The 19,422-nt window shown below is 55.6% G+C and overlaps 1 protein-coding gene across 1 annotated transcript in view; it reads left to right on the forward strand.

Moving 5' to 3' along the window:
* AGRN (agrin) overlaps positions 1–19,422 on the forward strand; it is a 221,870-nt gene that overhangs the window by 184,664 nt on the left and 17,784 nt on the right. The window contains 33 exon segments of the mRNA XM_043499853.1: positions 74–99; positions 101–152; positions 155–238; positions 2,634–2,686; positions 2,689–2,744; positions 2,746–2,777; positions 2,982–3,106; positions 3,481–3,586; positions 4,484–4,537; positions 4,540–4,764; positions 4,767–4,865; positions 5,725–5,859; positions 7,354–7,481; positions 10,118–10,232; positions 10,586–10,705; positions 12,093–12,119; positions 12,122–12,208; positions 12,211–12,279; positions 12,282–12,404; positions 12,407–12,436; positions 14,073–14,265; positions 15,297–15,418; positions 15,421–15,486; positions 15,489–15,510; positions 15,862–15,875; positions 15,878–15,901; positions 15,904–15,992; positions 15,994–16,054; positions 16,057–16,089; positions 16,602–16,637; positions 16,640–16,735; positions 16,876–16,972; positions 17,517–17,681. Coding sequence (XP_043355788.1) covers positions 74–99; positions 101–152; positions 155–238; positions 2,634–2,686; positions 2,689–2,744; positions 2,746–2,777; positions 2,982–3,106; positions 3,481–3,586; positions 4,484–4,537; positions 4,540–4,764; positions 4,767–4,865; positions 5,725–5,859; positions 7,354–7,481; positions 10,118–10,232; positions 10,586–10,705; positions 12,093–12,119; positions 12,122–12,208; positions 12,211–12,279; positions 12,282–12,404; positions 12,407–12,436; positions 14,073–14,265; positions 15,297–15,418; positions 15,421–15,486; positions 15,489–15,510; positions 15,862–15,875; positions 15,878–15,901; positions 15,904–15,992; positions 15,994–16,054; positions 16,057–16,089; positions 16,602–16,637; positions 16,640–16,735; positions 16,876–16,972; positions 17,517–17,681 — 2,764 coding nt within the window.

Here is a 19,422-nt window from a genome sequence, read left to right on the forward strand (position 1 = left end):
GCCCCCTCCTATTCCAGACCCTTGCTGCTTGCTGCTAATGGGACTGAGGGTTTTGCTTTCTTGACCCTCTCAGGCACCTGTCAATGTTACCCCTACGGCTTCATATGGGGGGGCCTGCGACCCTACCACCGGCCAGTGCTCCTGCAAGCCGGGGGTGGGGGACTGAAATGCGACCGATGTGAACCTGGCTTCTGGAACTTCCGCGGGATAGTCACAGACAGCAAGAGCGGCTGCACCCGTGAGTACCGGGGGGCGCTGGGGAAGAGGAACCCACTGACCACTCGTGTTACCCTTCTCCTGCTGCCCTACCACAAAAATTTAATCCTAAAAAAGTTAATCCTAGGTGTTTCCTATCTCCCAGTGAGAGATCTTGACTGATTCGCACCAGACCTCAACTAGATCCCACTCATGGAAGGAGATCCAAGCACAGGCCTCCTTAAACAACACCATACAGGGCCCAGACTCTCGGTATTCTGCAGTTCTCTCAGAGGCTAGTGCTATGGGAACGTGTCTCCAAACTGGTTGCCAAGCACTCCCCAATGCTGCTGCATCAGACCCAGATGTGAATCGCACTCAGGGGAAAGGGTTGTTTCTACTGTCTGGGGTGACATGGAATTGGTCCAGCACAGGATTCGGCAGGCTGGCTGCCCAGTCCATTGCAAGGGAACATCAGACGCTCCCCTGAATCCCTGTCAGAGTCTGCACGGCCCGATTCCAAATCTGTGCCGACATCACCAGCAATGTCCCTGTACAAATAAGGAAGTAACAAAAAAAGCCATGTTAATTTCAAGCTCATTGGAGACACGAGCCAGAAAATCGATACGTGCCAAATGGGAAGAGGGCAGACTGGTCAGGAAAGAAGAGTTATTTGGAGGAAATTGCAGACAATAGAGATGTGATTCTGTCTTCTCCGCTCTCTGAAATTATAGCGCTCTCTCACTCTCTCCAGAGTGATAGATGTGTGTCATGCTTCCACCTGGTCTTAGGTCAAGGGATTGAATACGAGTCTCAGGCTCTGGGATTGTAAGCTCACGTTTTACGATGACATGCAGTTAAACAGGATGCAGGAAGCTTTGTAGATTCAAGCACAGGCCTGGGTGGTCAGGACTCCTGGGTTCCACTCCTGACTCTGGGAGTTAGTGTTTGTCTAAACATAGACACAGTCGCTGGGAGGTGATGCCAGAAAAGTTCAGACTGGAAATAGGATGCCAGTTTAACGGAGAAGGTAATTGGAACAGCTACCCAAGGGCTGTGGTTAATTCTCCACCACTCCACCACTTTAAATCGAGATAGGATGTTTCTTCTAAAAGATCCCCTCTAGCTCAACCACAAGATATGGGCTCAATGCAGGAATTACTGGATATAATCTCTGGCCTGTGCTATGGAGGAGGTCAGACTAGATGCTCATGATGGCCCCTTCTCACCTTAAAATCTATGGCCAGACTCTCACTTGCCACAGTACACAGTGCTGGCTGTGGAGATATGCAGTGAAGGTAAACAATTACCAAAATGACCTTAGTGTTAATGAGAATGAGGCTCCAAGAATCTAACAGTAGGAACAGGAGACTTGGGATCCAGTACGCCTAGGTTCTATTCCTGCATTGGGACGTACAGTGTAGGGATTAGAGACTAATATGGGAATCAGGATTCCTGGGTTCTTTTCCTGATTCTGCCCATAGCGAAAGGGAGACTGAATTAGTCCGAACAAATGTCCTTGGCAGAACTCAAGGATTGTGAGGAGATCATGCCTGGTAAGAAGAGTGTGAGACTGGAAAGCAATGGATCCAAATTGGTGTGCAGGAATTAAGCCGAAGTGGTGGACGAAATAACAAGCGGAAGGGGTGTTCCACCCATCACTCCCCTTTGGGGATCCCCAAAAGGGACTTTGGAGGGAAACTTTGTCCTTCCCCCACTGAATTTCTTTTCTTTCCTCTCCTCTCCTTTTTCCTTCTGGCTAATCAGAGTCTGGTTTAGCCAGCCAAGACTGCAATTTTGCATCACTACTTTAAAACCATGACCAGGCAGGCAGCTAAAAGCAATGCCCTCAACAGCCCGATGCTGGTACACGTTTGCCAGGTCTCAGAGGGACAGTGTGTGCTGTGCCTGGATTTTTCCGGCAGTCAGGTTGCAAGGGGAGCCAGAGACAGAAGCTGCATTTCCCATCTTTGCTGTTCTTTTCTCCCCTTTTGAGTGGGTTTGTCTTGGTCTGTCTTCAAGAAACAGGATCAGAATTTTAACAACAACAGCAGCAGCAGTTCCAGCCCATTTAAACTACTTCTTCCCTTTTCCTCGGAAAGGACAGTTATTCCTGTTTTTAATATCATCGAAAAGATGTCAATGGCGGCGGGAGGCAGGGCGTTCCCTCTAAAAACTCTCTCCAACTAAAGGGAAGGGAATAAGGGACAATGTTAAAATGCAAGCCTTATTTAACACTGTACATTTCAAAGGCTTTAATTGTTGACTCTGGGCCCGTTTATTCCATTGAAAGTAATGCAACTGAGGATAGGGAAGTTGAATTCATTGGCGTGCGCAGGTGCTCAGCTCTTCTGGTGGAAGGCACCAAAAAGGGGAAGGCTCGCGTTCTAAAATGTGACCAATGTTTGTTCCTTTCCTCCTACTGCCTCCTTGCCAAGCTTGTAACTGTGACCCGGTGGGCTCAGTGCGTGACGACTGTGAGCAGATGACGGTGGACTGTGCTCTTGCAAGACTGGCATCACCGGCATGAAATGCAACCAGTGCCCCACGGAAGCAAGCTGGGATGACCGGCTGCGAGAAAGGTGAGGCGAAGAAGCCACTTAGCCAGAGTGGCTGTTTTTCCTTGCTGAAGAATCTTGGGTCAGTTGTGATGTACTGGCTAGCAGGTGCGTGGCTACCACTGCGTTCTGCCGATGTGTTTTGTTTTGCATCCACGACCGGAGTAGAGGGACACCTCATATGTGTATCACCCACGTGTGCGTCTTTTTCCTTCCTCTCACCCTCAGATCCCTCTGCGCCAAAGTCCTGCCACGAGATGAGCTGCGAGTTCGGGGGTCATGCGTTGAGGTCCAGTGGCTTCGCCCACTGCGAGTGCCCGTCCCCGCTGTGCGTGGAGGCCAACATGACCAAGGTAAAAGGAGGAGGCAGCCCAGCTCCATTCAGCGTGCAGAGAGAGATGCTATGTGCCAGATGTCAAAGGAGGGATTTTTCAGATAGCCTCACAGGGTGCCTCTGGGCTCCTCCTTTTGGGATTTGTCTCCTAGGGTCTCCTCCCAGCAGTGAGACACAAACAGGAGTCTCCCTGGACTTTAACCCTTCACTGACGATTTAAAGAGGGAGGTTTATTTTGCACGGAGGGGCCTGCGTCATGGGTGGTGGGGGGAGGAGAAACCCATGTCTCAGGTGGGCTCTGCTTTACGGAGGGGATGATGAGAGGAGGTGGCAATCTCTCCAGCTGCCTCTCCAATCTTTCCAGCTGTCCCCACTCTCCCTTGCCCTTCCCAGGTCTGTGGCTCTGACGGCGTGACCTATGGTGACCAGTGCCAGCTGAAAACCATTGCGTGCCGGCAGGGGCAGGTCATCAAGGTGAAGCATGTTGGGCAGTGCCATGGTGAGTCTTTCCCCTATCTACACTCCGGACAAGCACATATGGGCAGTGCTTAGCCTGCTCCTCTTGGCATGACTAAGCACCTAGACAATAATAAGGTGATAAGTACCGTTCAGCATGGATTTGCCAAGAACAAATCATGTCAAAACATCCTAGTATCCTTCTTTGACAGGGTAACAAGCCTTGTGGGTAAGGGGGAAGTGGTAGTTGTGATACATTAGTAGGGCTTTTTATACTGCTTCACATGGCCTTCTCATAAGCAAACTAGGGAAATATAGCCTAGATGAACTTACTATAAAGTGGATGCACAACTGGTGGGAAAAGCGTACTCAGAGAGTAGTTATCAATGGTTCACAGTCAAGCTGGAAGGGCATATCTAGTGGTGCCCCACAGGGATTTGTCATGGGTCCAGTTCTATTCATATCTTCAAAAATGATTTGGGTAATGGTATAGAGAGTACACTTATAAAGCTTGCCAATGATACCAAGTTGGGAGGGGTTGCAAGTGCTTTGGAGGACAGGATTATTCAAAATGATCTTTAGGAAGACTTAGGACATTAGGAAGACTTCCCAACTGTCAGGGTAAGCGCTGGAACAAATTGCCCAGAGAGGTTGTGGAATCTCCATCATGGGAGGTTTTGTAAGAGCAGGTTAGACAAACAGCAGTCAGGAATGGGCTAGATAATATTTAGTCCTGCCTCAGTGCAGAGACTGGACTAAATGACCTGTTGAGGTCCCTTCCAGTCTTACATTTCTGTGATTTTATTATGCCGCTGGGCATGATCTGTGACTGCCTCCCTCTATCCCTCCCCCATAGACCCAACCCTGCCTCCCAGAGAATGGGAGCCATGGCTCGTGTCCAGTCCGTCCCTCTAACCGCCTCCCCTTGCTGCTCCTTCAGAATCCATCACCCACATGAGTCACACCGTGCAGACCATGCCATTGCCCACGCTGCCCTGGACAAGCTCCTCCACCCCCCACCTCTAAGGCTTACCACCCGGGCCCCCGAGCCCACGGAGACGGCCACGAGTTCCCTGCTGTTCGAAGCCAGGCCCATTCCTAGAAGCCAGCCTGCCACGGTACGGTTCACCACTGCCCGGCCAGCTACCACCACCTGGACCACCCAGGGAATCCGCAGGACCACCATCCGCCCCCTCTCCACCGCTCCTGTGGTCCTGGCCACCCCCCACCTGCGTACTCGGAGTCTGGCAGCGCAGAAGGCAGCGGCGACCCAGAACTGGGCATCAGTGGGGACCAGGAAGCCAGCGGGGCTGGCTCTGCCGGTAAGTGCCCTCTGCTCTGGTTCAATCGTGTTGCCATCGCGTGGTCTCCAAGCCCCTGCTCCCTCTACTTCTGCTTCCTCCTTAGCAGCTGTTCTTGCTGGTGGGCCCTGAGTAGCGCTGGCGCTGCCCAAGCGATCACAGTGCCAGGGCGCTGAGGTAGCGCCACCGCTCAGCTCCCAGCCCAGACCTCCTTGAAGGATGGTCGCAGCATCTGCCTGGGGGAGGATTGGAGCTGTGAAGCCAGGGTGAGACAGGAGGTGGGTGCTGGCGAAAAATGCTGCCTAGGTGGCCTTGGGGTGGGGAGGGAGGGTCTCCTTCAGCACAGGTAGGAGACCTCTGGTCCCCAGTGCCGCACCGCCAACCTGCCTCCTTGCTCACCTGCAGCAGGGACCACCTTGTGGGGGGAGATGTTAGTCCAGTCTCCATGGCCCGTTCAGCCCGGGACTTCTCAGCACACCAAGGGGCTTTAGTAGTGAGGAGACTATCTGCTAGCACCTGGAGGGTCACCTGCCCGTCCATCTCCCACAGACCACCCCAGGCTGAGCGCAGCTACCGCTAACTGGGTCTGATGGGGCCTCTTGCCGGGGCTGTGACAGGAACTGGGGGGGGCGGGGGCTCCCACCTCTTGCTGGGGCTGTGACAGGGCCAGAGGGGGGAAGGCAGTCCCGCCTCTCGCTGGGGCTGTGTCAGGACCTGAGGATGAGGGGGGTCGCGCCTCTCGCCGGGGCTGGAAGGGGTCTCACCTCTCGCCAGGGCTGTGCCATGGCTGGAGGAGGGTCCCACCTCGTGATGGGGTTGGAGGGGGTCCCGCCTCTCGCCAGGGCTGTAACATGCCCATGTGGCCCCTAATGCCATGCAGGGGAAGAGGAGCCAGAGGAGAGCCAAGTGACATCTACCCCCGCCATTGAAAGAGCGACGTGTTATAACTCCCCTCTGGGATGCTGCTCGGATGGCAAGACAGCAGCTGTTGATGCAGAAGGAAGCAACTGCCCGGGTGAGTGTCTGCCCTATGAGTCGGGGGTGGGCGACAGAAAATCTCTTGAGCTCCACCTTGTTGGTAAGGGATTGAAAGCTACTGTCCCCTCTAGACTAGAGCACAGTCCCGCTACACGGAGCGACGGCTGGTGTGGGGAGCTGCTGCCCTCCTGTTTGGCAAGGAGTCTGGCTCCCAGATCTTCACTGGCAGCCTGTTGGATGGAGTTGTAGGTGCTCGTATTGACCTGCATAGGCCCACGTGGCCTGGGACAATCGTATGTGAAATAGCCTGGTCTACTGACCTCCCTGGCCCGTGTCTTTGCCCAGGTTTTGAGGTGTGATGGGGTGATTAGGGTTGGTCCTGGTGGTAGCGAGGAGAGGAGGGGTGCTGCCCGGGTTTCCATTTCGTCTCTGGCTAACAACCTTCTGGTTTGCGGCGAGCAGCCAGTGGCTCAGTGTCTCTGCCATGGCCATGTTTGGGGTTACGGCCAAGGCACCTGGGAGCTTCTCTTTCCTTCGTGTTCTGCCCCCCGGCAGCAGGCGCCGCTGCCACCAGTCTGTGCGGCTCCTGTCTCGCTGAGTGAGAGACTTGAGAGTTTCCTTCTGAACTCGTCCTGTGCCCGGAAGGCATGAGAATTGGGGCGCTCAGTGCGGTGTGCGCATCTCCGGAGCCCCAAGCACTTGCTCCTGATATGGGCCCTTGTCGTCCTGCTCCCAAGCTTAGCAAACCAGTTCCCGCCCCAGGTGCTTTCCAGGTGGGTTTCTCTCAAGGTTCTCCTTGGTGTCCCCACCCCCCCGACACTCCCTGCGGTGGGGTTTCCAGTGGGATGCCCCCTTCTCTTTGCGTACAGTACCCCCACCCCATAAGGGGGTGCAATCCCTCCATGTACTAATGCTAGTGCCAGGAGGGTTGCTTCCTGCAGCTTCCTGTGCACCCCATCGGGCTCTCTGGGGAGGGGGGGTCCCCTTTGCAGGGCTCCTTGCTGTTTCCATCCCTTCCTCTGATTTCTGGGTGGCTCGGTGGGAACCTGCAGGAAGCGTCAGACTACAGATCCCCAGAACCTACAAACAGGCTCCCCAGTTCCCTCTCCCAGCCAGGGAATTCTCCTTGCCAGGGGACCTGATTACCTATGGACTCCCTCAGCTGCCTCTGTGTGTTGCATGCACATATCTGATCCTGCCTTATTGATTGTGTCCTGCTCTGGCTAACGTCTTTCTCTTGTTACCCAGCCGGTCCAGGGGGGCTGCTATCCGGGCCAGAGTTCAGAGGAAACCGTATGGTAAAAGCTGCCATCTCTAGCCTGGTTTTTGCCATCTGACCCACCTGCTCCAGCAACCTCAGACTAATCCTCCATAGCCATCAAAACTAACCCAAGCCCTGGCACTACCCACACACTACCATCCACCCCCGCCAGGGACTGAACGCTCCACTCAGCTGTTTGTTGCCAACCCCCTTCCAGCTAGCCAGCTAAATAAGTCTGTCTTGTTTTTTGATTGCCCCTCCTTCCCATAGCCACCAAGGTCTTCCAGGGAGTCCTCATCTTGGAGGAGGTGGAGGGCCAGGAGCTTTTCTACACGCCCGAGATGGCTGACCCCAAATCAGAGCTCTTTGGGGAAACGGCCAGGAGCATCGAGAGTGTGGTGAGTTGATTGCCCTGGGAGCCTTGGCCCTGCACTTGGTGAAAGGGAGGAACTATCCTCCTTGGCTCAGAGTGTGATGGTTAGGTATCCTTCATTAAGCTGCTCTACGAGGGTAAATGTAACTTAGCCCTGTGCAGCACGTGGGGAATAGAACTCGTGACTTTGGCTCCAAGAACACACGCCTCTGACATGGGAGCTAACAGAGAATCTCTCTTAAATGCTGCAAGCAACAGGGCTCATCTGTCTCCATGGACTGGCCTTGAGTGGGCCCGGGGATCTCATGCACGCTGAGTGAATATGTGCCCGACGCACCCCTTCAGCATTGCCATGTGTCAACAAGGTACCTGACTGTGGCAATGCCAGTGTTCCAATGGCAACTCTTCTCTGCCCACTCCCTCCACGTGAGGCAAAGCGGTTAATGGGGAAACCTGGCACTGGAATGCGTCCAGAACGCATTCACCGGGATGTACTTTCCCAGCGTTAATACAATGGGGCAGAGCTTTCTAGTGGATGGGAGAACTGGTTTCAGACCTGGTTAATATTCCTGACTGTGCCAGTGAAGCCCCATGTGCCCTTGGGTAAGACACACTCCCCTACGCACACACTCCTCTGTGCTTCAGTGTTACTATCTGTAAAATGGGAACAATAAGACCTTGCTGCCTATGTCAAGTTCTTTGAGATCCTCGGATAAAGTTTGCTCTGTGTTGTTATAATTAGAGAGAGGCTTAAACCCCAAACTTGGAAGCAAACTTTGAAAACCCCCAAACTCAAGAGCTCTCATGGATCGGGAGTGTGAGGCTGCTTGGCTAAGGGGTGTTGCTTTGGGCATTTCAGTTGCTATAAGTGTATGTGTGTTAATGAAAAACGCCCTAGAAAGCAGCTGTCCCAGCCCTGTGTCTCTGCTCCATGCTTAGCTCTGCCAGACTCTCCCAGACCTCGGGAAGTCGCTTTTGTAAATACAGGTCCCTGCTTTTTCAAGACTTGTAAAGGACACGCTGCACACACACCACTCCCTCTGCCTTTGCCAGCTCGCAGGTGAGCGCTTGGCCCCTTAGATGCACCAGGCAGCGGGTGAGACAGAGGAGCAATAGTGTGCTGCAGGCTGCCGTGTGGCACAGCGAATGCACAGCATCCCTATGAGTGGAACAAGCGTAGTTAGCATTCAGAGACTGTTCCGGGTGGTACCTAGAAATTTGGCAAGTGCTTGGTACAGTTACGTAAGTAGACGTGCACTTGGCATATGGGTTCATGCAGCTACATGTAACAGTAACAGTATTTTGCATTGCGATAGAGGCTTCCAGGAGGGGATCTCAAAATACCTTGGTCCTCGCCACTGCTCAGGGGGTAGATTTCATCACCCCTATTTACAGATGGGAAAACTGAGGCACAGAATGGGTAGGTGCCATTTGTCGCGTAGTATGTTGTGGCTGAGCCAAGACTAAAACCTGGTCCTGTGTGTCAGTCACCCTTCATTCCCTTAGCAACAGGCATTTTGCGTGGCTATTGGTATGTCCCTTTAGTACATGGAGATATTAGGACCTATCTGGGGTGGGGAGAGGAGGAACTTCCCTAGTGTAGAGAACCCCATGGAACCTTTCCTTTAGGACACCCTTGTGTCCTTGCCCTCTGGCTGAGGTGAAAGAGTGCGGGGCTTGGATCCAGCCGGGGTGAGGGACAGATGGAAGGATGTGTTAAGGCATTGAGCTGGGACTCAAGGGATCTACATACAATTCCCAGTGCTGCCACAAACTCCCTGGGTAACCCTGGGCAAGATGCTCCAACTCTCAAGGCCAGACTTTCAGAAGTATTGAGGTGCCTAAAGATGTAGCTAGGGGTTCAGTGGGGGGTGGGAGTTGGGCACCGAACTGGCTTAGGTGCTTTTAAAAATGCCGGTAGGTGCCAATCTGCATCTTTCGGTGCCTAAATACCTTCATAAATCTGGCTTTCCTGTCTCTGTTCCCCATCTGTGAAGTGGGCATACAGATATTCCCTGTTCCCCACCCTTGTCTGTCTTCGTTTACCGTCCATGGTGAGCTCATCAGGCTGGGACTCTCTCTCTCCCCAAATGTCTGCCCAGTGCCTGGCACAGGAGGGGAGGTAACGGGGGAATCTCGGACAGGGGTCTGTGTCGCACCCAGCATGATAGGGGCCTGATCTCAGTCAGTCAGGTCTGCTCAATGCCTAGCAAAATGGGGGCCCAATCTTGGTCAGGGGTCTGCACATTGTCCAGCACAATGTTGGTGGCCTGATCTCAGTCAGGGGGCTCTGCTCGGTATCTGGCATAATGTGGGGCAGGAGGGGATGAAGGGCTGATCGTGATCAGGGGGTCTGTGCAGCACCTGGCACAATGGAGGAGGGGGTGCGAGTTCATTTGGGGGGAGGGAGTGTCTGCGCAGAGCCTGGCCCAAGGAGGGGTTCCCGATCTCAGTTAGGGCCAGCACGCTAGTATAATCCTGCTGCTCCTATTCGTAGTAAGCAGAGGCTCAAATATGGAACCCAGTAGGTGGGGAGGTGGGAACAGGGACTGCTGGGTTTGGGTAGGCCAGGCTCCTGAGGCTGAAAGGAGGTGCGGGCACCCTAAGTCCATGCCCCAGTCTGACTCCCTTGCTTTGTGTTTCTCCCCCTTGGCCAACCAGTTGGACGAGCTTTTCCGGAACTCCGATGTGAAGAAGGATTTCAAGAGCATCCGGGTGCGAGACCTGGGCCAGAGCAGTGCGGTCCGCGTCATTGTGGAGTCCCACTTTGACCCAGGTGAGAGCCACCCTCTCGGATCTCTGCCGATGCTCCCTGGCGGTGCGGTGCTATCTGCCTGGAGGGGTGGGGCGAGAGAGCCGGGGGCGGGAGGACGGGGCTGGAGCTGCCACAAACCCAAGGAAATCGCATGAGCTAGGCAGGAAAGTGCCTTGTTACAACACCGAACGCCAGGTCTTTTGTTCAGCGAATGCGGCAGGCGCGCCAGGGGGAGGGCTGTGGGGCTGCGGCGGGGAAGGAAAGGGAATGAAAAGCATCGGATGCTTCAAGGGGATGGCATGAAAAGGAAGGCGGGCGAGAGCTACCCTGTCCTCACTCGGTGCCTTTCCCTTCTTCCTCCTTGGTGTGAGCAGCCACCTCCTACACAGCGGCTGAGGTGCAGAGGGCCCTGCTCAAGCAGATCAAGGCCTCCAAGAGGAGGCCCATCCTCGTGAAGAAGCCTCAGCAGGAACACATCAAATTCATGGACTTTGGTGAGCGCTTTGCGCCCTCGGTCTGCCTGTGTCACTCACTGTCTCTTGTCCTCCCTGCTTCTGTCCTCGGCTGGTCCTTTTCCTCTCTGGCTGGAGCCCATCCAATGCACCTTGTCCTCCGGAGGGCGTTTCATCCGCAGAGTCCGTAACGCTCGGCTTTGCCAGGGTGGTGCTGGTCTCCGGGACACGCTGGGGGCTGCATTTTGTGCAGCTTGGCTCCTTGGGAACCACTGGGCTCCCTTAGCCCAAAAAATCACATCCGGACCCCAGTTCACTGTCAGGTCAGATCCTTGGCCGGCGTGAATCTGGGCAGCTCCCTTGAGTGTTGATTTACACCAGCTGAGGGTCTGGCCCTTGTCTCCATTTCTTCTCCTACTGCCTGTGCATGGAACAGAACCCCCCACACTATAATCTGCTCTCCCACACCACCCCCTGCAACCCCAGCAATAATCTTGCCCCCTGCATCCCCATGAGGTTGGATGCCATATGATGCTGCAGCACAAGGGCTCAGGTCACAGGGCTTGAGTGCCCACAAAATCGTCAAACACCCCACCACTGTGGTAACCGCGAGGCCAGGGGAGACAGCCGGGTCGCCCCATGGGCCTGAACAATCGATTTCCTATTGACCTGCCGGAGAATAGTGAAGTGCAAGCTAGTATTGATGTCAGGTGCAGTTCAGTTTGATTAGAGAGCATATTTAGTGTAATTAGCACTGACGTACATCAGTGACAGCCACTCTGCAAACACCCCAGATAGGCTAGAGAGCTGCTAAAGCCACACACCTGCTAGCTCATGCAGCGAGTCTCCTGATCCCCAAGGAAGGGCTGTTAGTCGGAGGGGAAAACTATGGGGAGAGAGGTGGAAGTGGGGCGGTTGAGCCATGAGGCTGACTTTTCTCCAGCCTTTCAATGCGGTGGAATAGACAGTTCTTCGGCCTTCATCCCTTGCAGTGGTTCATCCAGGCCCAATGGAGGGCAGAGGATGCTACTTCCTGCATGAACCAACCCTTGTAGGGGGGTGGGAAGGATTGGGATCAAGGCTCAACCCCACAGCAACCCTTGAAAAACCATTAATCTCATGTTACAGGTGAGGAAACTGAGGTACGGGCAGGTAAATTGTCTAGCCGGAGTTCATTGTCAGAGCTAGGAATAGAACCCAGGAGTCCTGAGTGAGCTTCACACACTCTAATCCTAGACAGCACTTCCAGAGGTAGGAGTAGAACCCGGAGTCCCAACTCCTAGGCACCTTGCCGCTCTGATGAGATACCTCATTCTGAAAGCTGGAAATTAAACCCAGGAATCCGGCTCCCAGCCCCATACCTTCCCCGGGGATGCCAGCTGGGTGCCAGGTTCCTCCTGAGGACCAATCCCCCCTTGCTGTGTTTCAGACTGGATTCCCAGGCTCTTCACCACCACACCACCACCACAACTGCCACCACCATGGCTCCTATCCCCACCCGGAGGTTTATTGCCCCCACTGCTGCCCACGTCCTGCCCCCGGAGGCCATGGAGAGGCCAGCACCAAGATGGCAGGGCCCGCCACCACCAGGAGACCCACCACCACTGTGCCGGCCACCACCGGAGGAAGCCCACGCGCCAACCCCCCGCCACCAAGAAGCCAGCCCGGCCCTGTGACTTCCACCCCTGCCTGCATGGCGGCACCTGTGAGGACGACGGGAAGGAGTTCACTTGCAGCTGCCCGCAGGAAAAGGGGGAGCGGTCTGTGAGAAATGTAGGTGACTCCCTGTCTGTGGGGAGCAGTGAATGAATGCCAGGGGGCCTGATTATGAGGTGCTATGCCCCAGCAGCCCCCTGTGACTCCAGCTGGAGATGGAGAGTCGGTGGGCAGGCACAGCCCATGGTTCCCAGTGAATAACAGTGATCCGGATTTGTGTTAGGCACACCCAACTTGCATATGCAATGGGGTACCCAGATCAGGCAGTGTGTGTGCAAATGAATGCAATTAGCCATTTGCGTGCACAGTTGTGCATGCATCATGCGGGACAAACACCTGTCCGGGATAGTCTAGTTATTATGTAGTCCTGCCTTGAGTGCAGGGGACTGAACTAGACGACCCCTCGAGGTCCCTTCCAGTCCTACACTTCTGCGATTCTATGAATTGTCACTCATTTTCTTTACAAATCAGGCCCAAATTCAAAACCATCTTTTCTCTCCCTCTGCCCCTACAGCGGCACTGCAGTCTGGAGGAGGCTAGAAATGCCACACTGAAACAGGCCAGTGGTCCCTTTAGGCCCAGGTCTTGCTTCTGTTCAAAACAGGCGTGACACTCCCCATATAAGGCACCCCATTAGAAATACGACAGCCTTAGTGAGGCGAAGCGTCTGACAGTAAATTCTTCCTGACCCTAGTCAGTGATGCACTAGTGCCCTGCCGCATGAGGATTGTGAGCTCTGGGCGGGTCATACCAGCTAGTGGAACATGCTGATCTCAGCCTCAGAGGCCAATGAACGCTGGGTACGGTCTAGCACAGTGACAGCTCAAAGTGTTCTCTCGTACCACAGTGGATGCACCTGGGGGGTTCAGGACCTATCCCCCAGCCCTCTGTGCTGCTCATCAGCCTATTCCAAACTAGCTGCATCCTGCGACCGAAGCAGTTCCCGTTCGCTGACAGCTCAGAATGGCGAATCAGGGTTGGGCTGGGGTGCAGGACGGGACTGTAAAGTGTTGATTCCTGGAAATTATTGCCCCGAATGTCGAAAGCTGAGGCTTTCAAAGCCACCTTTGCATGTGGATATCCAGGCCTGTTAAAGTTAATGGGAATTGACTGTCCAGATCCCTTTGAAAATCTCAGCTACACTAAATAAGAACTGGGGTGATAAATGTAGCTCTGTCGTATGGGATTCAGGGAGAAGAGAGAAAAATGATCCAGAGGCTGGAGGGGCTGGGTTGTGAGGAACGATGCACACAGCTCGGGGTGCAGGACGGGGCAGCTGTCTGAGTGTGTGAAAGGCATATCTGACCCGGAGGGAGGAGGAGAACTAAGGGGCATCCGCATGGGTCTAGCTGGGAGCAAAGGGGTGAAATCGAACAAGAGGAAACATGAGGTAAATAACGGGGGGTGATGGTAACAGCGAGATTTACAAGGCTGTGGAATCATCGCTCTATGGAAGCCCCATCACTTGGGGGCATTGAGCAGTAGGCTGGTAAATGACCAAGGAGGATGGTGTAGGGGACTGATCCCACAATGACTTGGGGTTGAGCGGGTGGGGCCTAGCATGCCCTTTCCCTCTCTGACCCCTTCCCCTGGACGTGCAGGGAGGGTGGTGCTCTCGGACTCACATCAGGGGTTGTCTCTCTCTCTCGCTTTCTCCCGCCGCGCCCCGTCCTCTCTCCGTCTGTGCTCACAGCCATCAGGTACTTCATCCCCGCCTTCGGCGGGAAGTCCTACCTGGCCTTCAAGATGATGAAGGCCTACCACACGGTGCGCATCGCCATGGAGTTCCGGGCCTCCGAGCTCAGCGGGCTGCTGCTGTACAACGGGCAGAGCCGGGGCAAGGACTTCATCTCCCTGGCGCTGGTCAGCAGCTTCGTGGAGCTCAGGTGGGTGTCCCTAGCCATCCGCCTGGGCCCATCCCCCATCAGGGGCTACTCGGCGGGGAAGGAAGTGGAGCCGCCTGGCTGCGTGAGCAGGGACCCAACTCCCTGGGACGTTCCATGGGTCGCTCAGTCATTGAAAGCACAGATTCATCTGTCTCTTTTTACTATGCAGGCCCCTCTGTCCAGGGTGCCTCCCAGCCAGGCTGTCCTCAGCCCGAGCTCTCCGCATAGCCTCGCCAGCTCCCGGCTCTCCAGGTCATCCGACTGCAGCTGGACAGCCTCCTCTTTAAAAGTGCCCAGGTGTCACTGGAGCAGGTGGTGGCTTCTACCCTGGCCCAGCAAGGTTTGCCTCCTACAGGCCACCCCTTGGGGCTGATGGATGCAAAGCACTGGACAGCTGCAGGAGCAGGGGGTGGGTACCCAGCCAGCTCCAGGGTCCAGAGTGGTGGGTTGAAGAATGGGGTGTTAGTGATCCAGTTGTTAAGATCAGAAGGACCAAAAAATAAAAGGGGTCTTGAAGGAAACAAACACTTCTCCAAAAAAACCCAACCCACCAACCAGGTTTTCAGCAAAACCCAATGAAAACATTTGGTTTTCAAAACCTGAACATTTTTGGGGTGTTGATTTTGGGGGGTTGTGCTCCGCCCCTTTTTCTAATCCCTGTTTTCTACTGGAAAAGGATGGAGAGAAAGGAGAATCCAAAAATCAAACCCTGTACGTGTTGGGGGTTTCAAAAGCCAAAATGAAAATTCTGTTTGAAATGAAACAGTGGCCGGGGGCCCTGCAGATTCGGGGGAGGTCCTCAGGGGAGGCCATGTAATGAGTCCAATTTGCCTACCCTTAGATTCCAAAGTGTACAAAGTTCACATCACCCACCACTGAAATGCAGCCACCTCTGTGGTGGAAAGTGGCAGCTGGGATGTGGTTGCAGCATCTAACTGAGAAGCTGTCCCAAGCACCACTTTCCCTGCAGTTCAGACACAGCAGTAGCCACGACGCCACCTCCAGCCCACTGCCCCCTTCCTTCATTTCAGGTTCAACACAGGATCTGGTACAGGCGTAATCACCAGCAAGGTGCCCGTGGAGCCTGGCAAGTGGCACCAGCTGGTGGTGAACCGGAACCGCCGTAATGGCATGCTGTCGGTGGACGGGGAGCCCCAGTGAACGGGAGAGCCCCAGTGGTTACCGACGGGCTGAACCTTGATACAGATCTGTTCATCGGAGGGTGCCGGAAGACCAGATGGCTGTGTGAGTAGTGGGTGGACTTAGCTTCCCCTGGCAGAACTGCTGCTCCCGGGGTTCTAGCGCTCTCCGCTGGTGGCTTCTGGCAGTGCATCCTTCGAGGGAAAAGGTGGGGTTGAGGGCCAGCACCTGAATCCTCTTTGGAGCAAAATCTGGGGTGATGTTAGAGGCAGGCGGCTCTCGGAGCTCAGAGGGCCGGGGGGGAGCCCCTTCTCCTGGGCAGAGGGGGAGCGGGCTTGGAGGGAGGATCCTGGCCTGGGTTCTGCAAATGAGCCAGCCAAAGCCAGGCTACTAGGTGCACATGGCCTTCGTGCCCTGGCCCAGCTATCTCTCCGAGCGCCGCCTCCCGTCCTTCAGGGTGGCAGATCGCACGTGGCCACCGCTGGCCTGAGGGGCTGCATCGCCTCCTGGATGTGAACAACCAGATGTATGACCTGCGGGAGAAGGGCAGTGATGTGCTGTACGGCAGCGCAGGTGGTGAGAGTGCGTAACAACCCCTGCCACCCCGACCCCTGCCACCACGGTGCCATCTGCCACGTCAAGGAGGCCGAGATTTCCACTGCCAGTGTCTCAAAGGATACACAGGTGAGAAGCCTGGGGGAATGAAGCAAGGCATCCCTGGGGGGTGGCCTAATCACGAGTCCCCTTTGCCCACCCTAAGAGATCCCATGCTTAGGTGATCATGTCCCCACCCACCGCTGGGAATGCAGCCACCTCTGGGGTGGGATGTGGTGGCTGAGTAGCACTGCGCCGCAACAGTGCCCCATTGGAGGTGAATCCTGAGACCTGGACTCCGGAGTTAATACCCAGCTGCTCTTACAAAAAAATAAATGCTCATAAGTCAAGGCTCTTGGGTTTTATGTGACCGAAAGGCAGAACCTCCCACAGCGTGGCTGCCCCCTAGTGCCAGGCAAGGCCATCACTCCATTGCTGACCCAGCCAGTGCAGCTGCCCCCAGATGGATCAGTCAGAGGTAGGCTACAGGGACCAGATAACATTCCTCCCTGGTGCGCACATTCTGATGTACGTGAGCCTATAGCTTCCGGCCTCACCCCAGCCCCGAGACCCCTCCCTGATGTGCTGTTTTTCTCCCCTAGGTCCGACCTGTGCCGATGAGAGGAACCCATGCGACCCAACCCCTGCCACGTCTCTGCCCACCTGCCTGTGCTGCCCGAGGGAGGCGCCAAGTGCGAGTGCCCCATGGGGCGGGAAGGGGAGTTCTGCGAGGCAGGTGGGCTGCGATGGGGCCTGGCGAGTGCGGGGGGGAGGGTCTCTGTGTGCCGGGGGCACTTGCCCCCCCGCCTGGGGCTTGGGGGCACAGACCCAAGTGGCTTCTCCTTTTCCCATCTCACTCCTTGTTTTCTGACTCAGTGATGGAGCAGGACCAGACCCGGCCGTTCCTCCCAGAGTTCAACGGCTTCTCCTACCTGGAGCTGAGGGGGCTGCAGACCTTCGTGCGTGAGCTGCAGTAAGTGTGTTTCACGGCTACAGAGAAGCCAGTGTGGATGGGGAGGGGAAGTGTGAGCAGGAGGTACAGGGCTCCTGGGGTGGCTGGGATGGGAAGGGGGCTGAGGATTGTTCCTGAGAGATGGGGGGTTGCTCTCCTCCCTCCCCAAGCACAGCACCCCCCATGACCCATTCTTCCCACACTGCTAAGTGGGAGGGGGTCCCGGGATGGAAAGGACCCTCGCGCAGATAGCCACAGCACTGCAAGCTGAGCCAATGGGCCCAGGGAGACTTGGCCCTCAAGGGCTCTGTGCCACACAGGCCAGAGGCCCTCGGGCTGTGGGAGGAGGAAGCTGGCCAGCTGCTGTCCCCGTTCCGTGGCTGAACAGAGGAGGCTGCTGCCCTGGGCTGTCAGGCTGGCTCCTCTTCATCGCTCTGGTGGGATGCAGAGACTTTGTGGCTCAGCCCCGTGAGAGGGATGAAGGGAGAGACTCTGCCTGGCCTCGCGTGGCAATAGCCCTGGGGTGGCTGGTTGGGAGGGCGGCACTCATGCCCTCTTTCCTCAGGGACGAGCTGTCCATGGAGGTCGTGTTCCTGGCCCGGAACCCCAGCGGCATGATCTTCTACAACGGGCAGAAGACGGACGGCAAAGGGGACTTTATCTCTCTGGCCTCGCACGATGGCTACCTGGAATACAGATACGACCTGGGCAAAGGAGCAGCTGTGCTCAAGTACGTGCCCCATGGCTGCTGGGGTGGGGGGCGCTCACTGGCCTGCTGGCAGCGGGGCTCTGTTCTCTAGATCAAAGTGCCCTAGCGCTGGCTTTGAGGCTCCGCTTTGGGCTTTAGGGCCCCCCCTATGGAGGGGGCATTGCCTCGCCAGAACAGGCCCCTAGCCCTGTTAGCTGCTGGGGCGGCACAGAAAGGGACCAAGGAGTGGAAGGAAGGGTGGAGGGGGTTAACTCCAGGACCCTTTGGCTCCGGCCCCTCACCCATTGGTTTGTGGTGCTCCTCCAAGGAGCCGGGGCAGTGGGAGTGAAAACAGCCAGGCAGCGCTCCCCTTAGCAGGCACCGGGGCCAGACCCACCACAGGTGATGAGTGGAATGTGGGGCAGATCTGCAGTAGCCCTAGCTTTAAGCAGCTGGCATGGCCCCTAAGCAAAACCCCAGTGAGGCCGTTGGATCTAGCAGCCAAAATGAACAGGGCTCACTTTAATCGGGTAACTGTTCCCCAGTTCATCTCCGGTCCCGCTGATTCTGGCCTTGACTCCCAGGCCCTACAGCAATCATGTCCCAGCACCTGGAGAGGAGACTTGTTTGTCCTAGTGACACATGATGCGTCCCTTTCACCAGAGAGCGGTTACTACTTCTGTACAACGTGCCCCTGCTGTCAGACTCCTCCGCCAGCTTCTGGGAGGGGTTGGGGCTCTCCCCCGCCCCAAGGCAGCCGTGGGGTTAAATCTGTCTCCCTCGGTGCTTGCTTATCTTCCACGTTAATAATACCGGGCCAGATCCTTACCTGGTGGGAGTCAGTGTAGCCCAAGTGATGTCAATCCAGCTCCATCGACGTAGGCCAGCTGAGGCCAGTTGAGTCTAACGCTTGTCACAGGTTGGGGCTTCCCAGGGAAGATTGACTGACACATCTCAAAACACTGATGAGCGCCACTACTAAAATGGCAGGGTGTCATGGGGGAGGGGGCAGCTTGGACCTGTCATGGGGAATTGTGTCAGTCAATCTGCTGTGTTTCACCAGAGCGTCCAGCAGTGTGGGGTGAGCCAAGCCCCATTCAGTATTGTGGGACGTGGGATGTTGCAGCCAGCTGTTCTGATGGAGGCAGGACAATAGCCAGGGATGGCTGGGCTGCTAGATCTTTCTCTCTGCTGATTCCTCCAGCTGGGCCATTCCTGTGTGTCCTGGCTGGTTGAGTCTTGGCTCCTCCTCCTTTGACACACAGCTGGAAGGATGGTCTAGTGGAGAAGGCCTTGGACTTCAGGCCAGGAGACCGTGGCTCCCTTCCCACCTCCGCCACAGCCTCACTTTGTGGCCTTGGGCCTGTCGCCTGGAGCCAGATTTCTCAAAGGTATTTCGATTCCTAAAGATGCAGAGAGGCACCTCACGAGGTTTTCAAAGGTGCCCAACCCAGGTAGGTGCCTGAGGCCCTGGGTGCTTTTGCAAATCCCACATGGTGCTTGTGTTCATCTGTAGGAACTGAAATTCCTTTGGAAATCTGGCCCGTAGCAGCCTAAGCCCTGTTCACTTCCATTGAGACTCTCTGGCTTCTCAGTGCTTTCTGAAAATGGGTGTTGGCACTCTTACGTAGTTGAGGGCCAGAGTGCAACGTAGCTAGGCACCTGCACGCCTTTTCAAAATCTGGTCCTTAGGCACTTTTGAAGATGTCCCCCCTGTGGGCCTCAGTTCCCCACATCTGTAGAATGGGAAGCAGAATCCTTCCTGTCTCTTGCCCTTGACGAA

This window comes from Dermochelys coriacea, chromosome 18 (genome assembly GCF_009764565.3).
Source record: "Dermochelys coriacea isolate rDerCor1 chromosome 18, rDerCor1.pri.v4, whole genome shotgun sequence".
Lineage (NCBI taxonomy): Eukaryota > Metazoa > Chordata > Testudines > Dermochelyidae > Dermochelys > Dermochelys coriacea.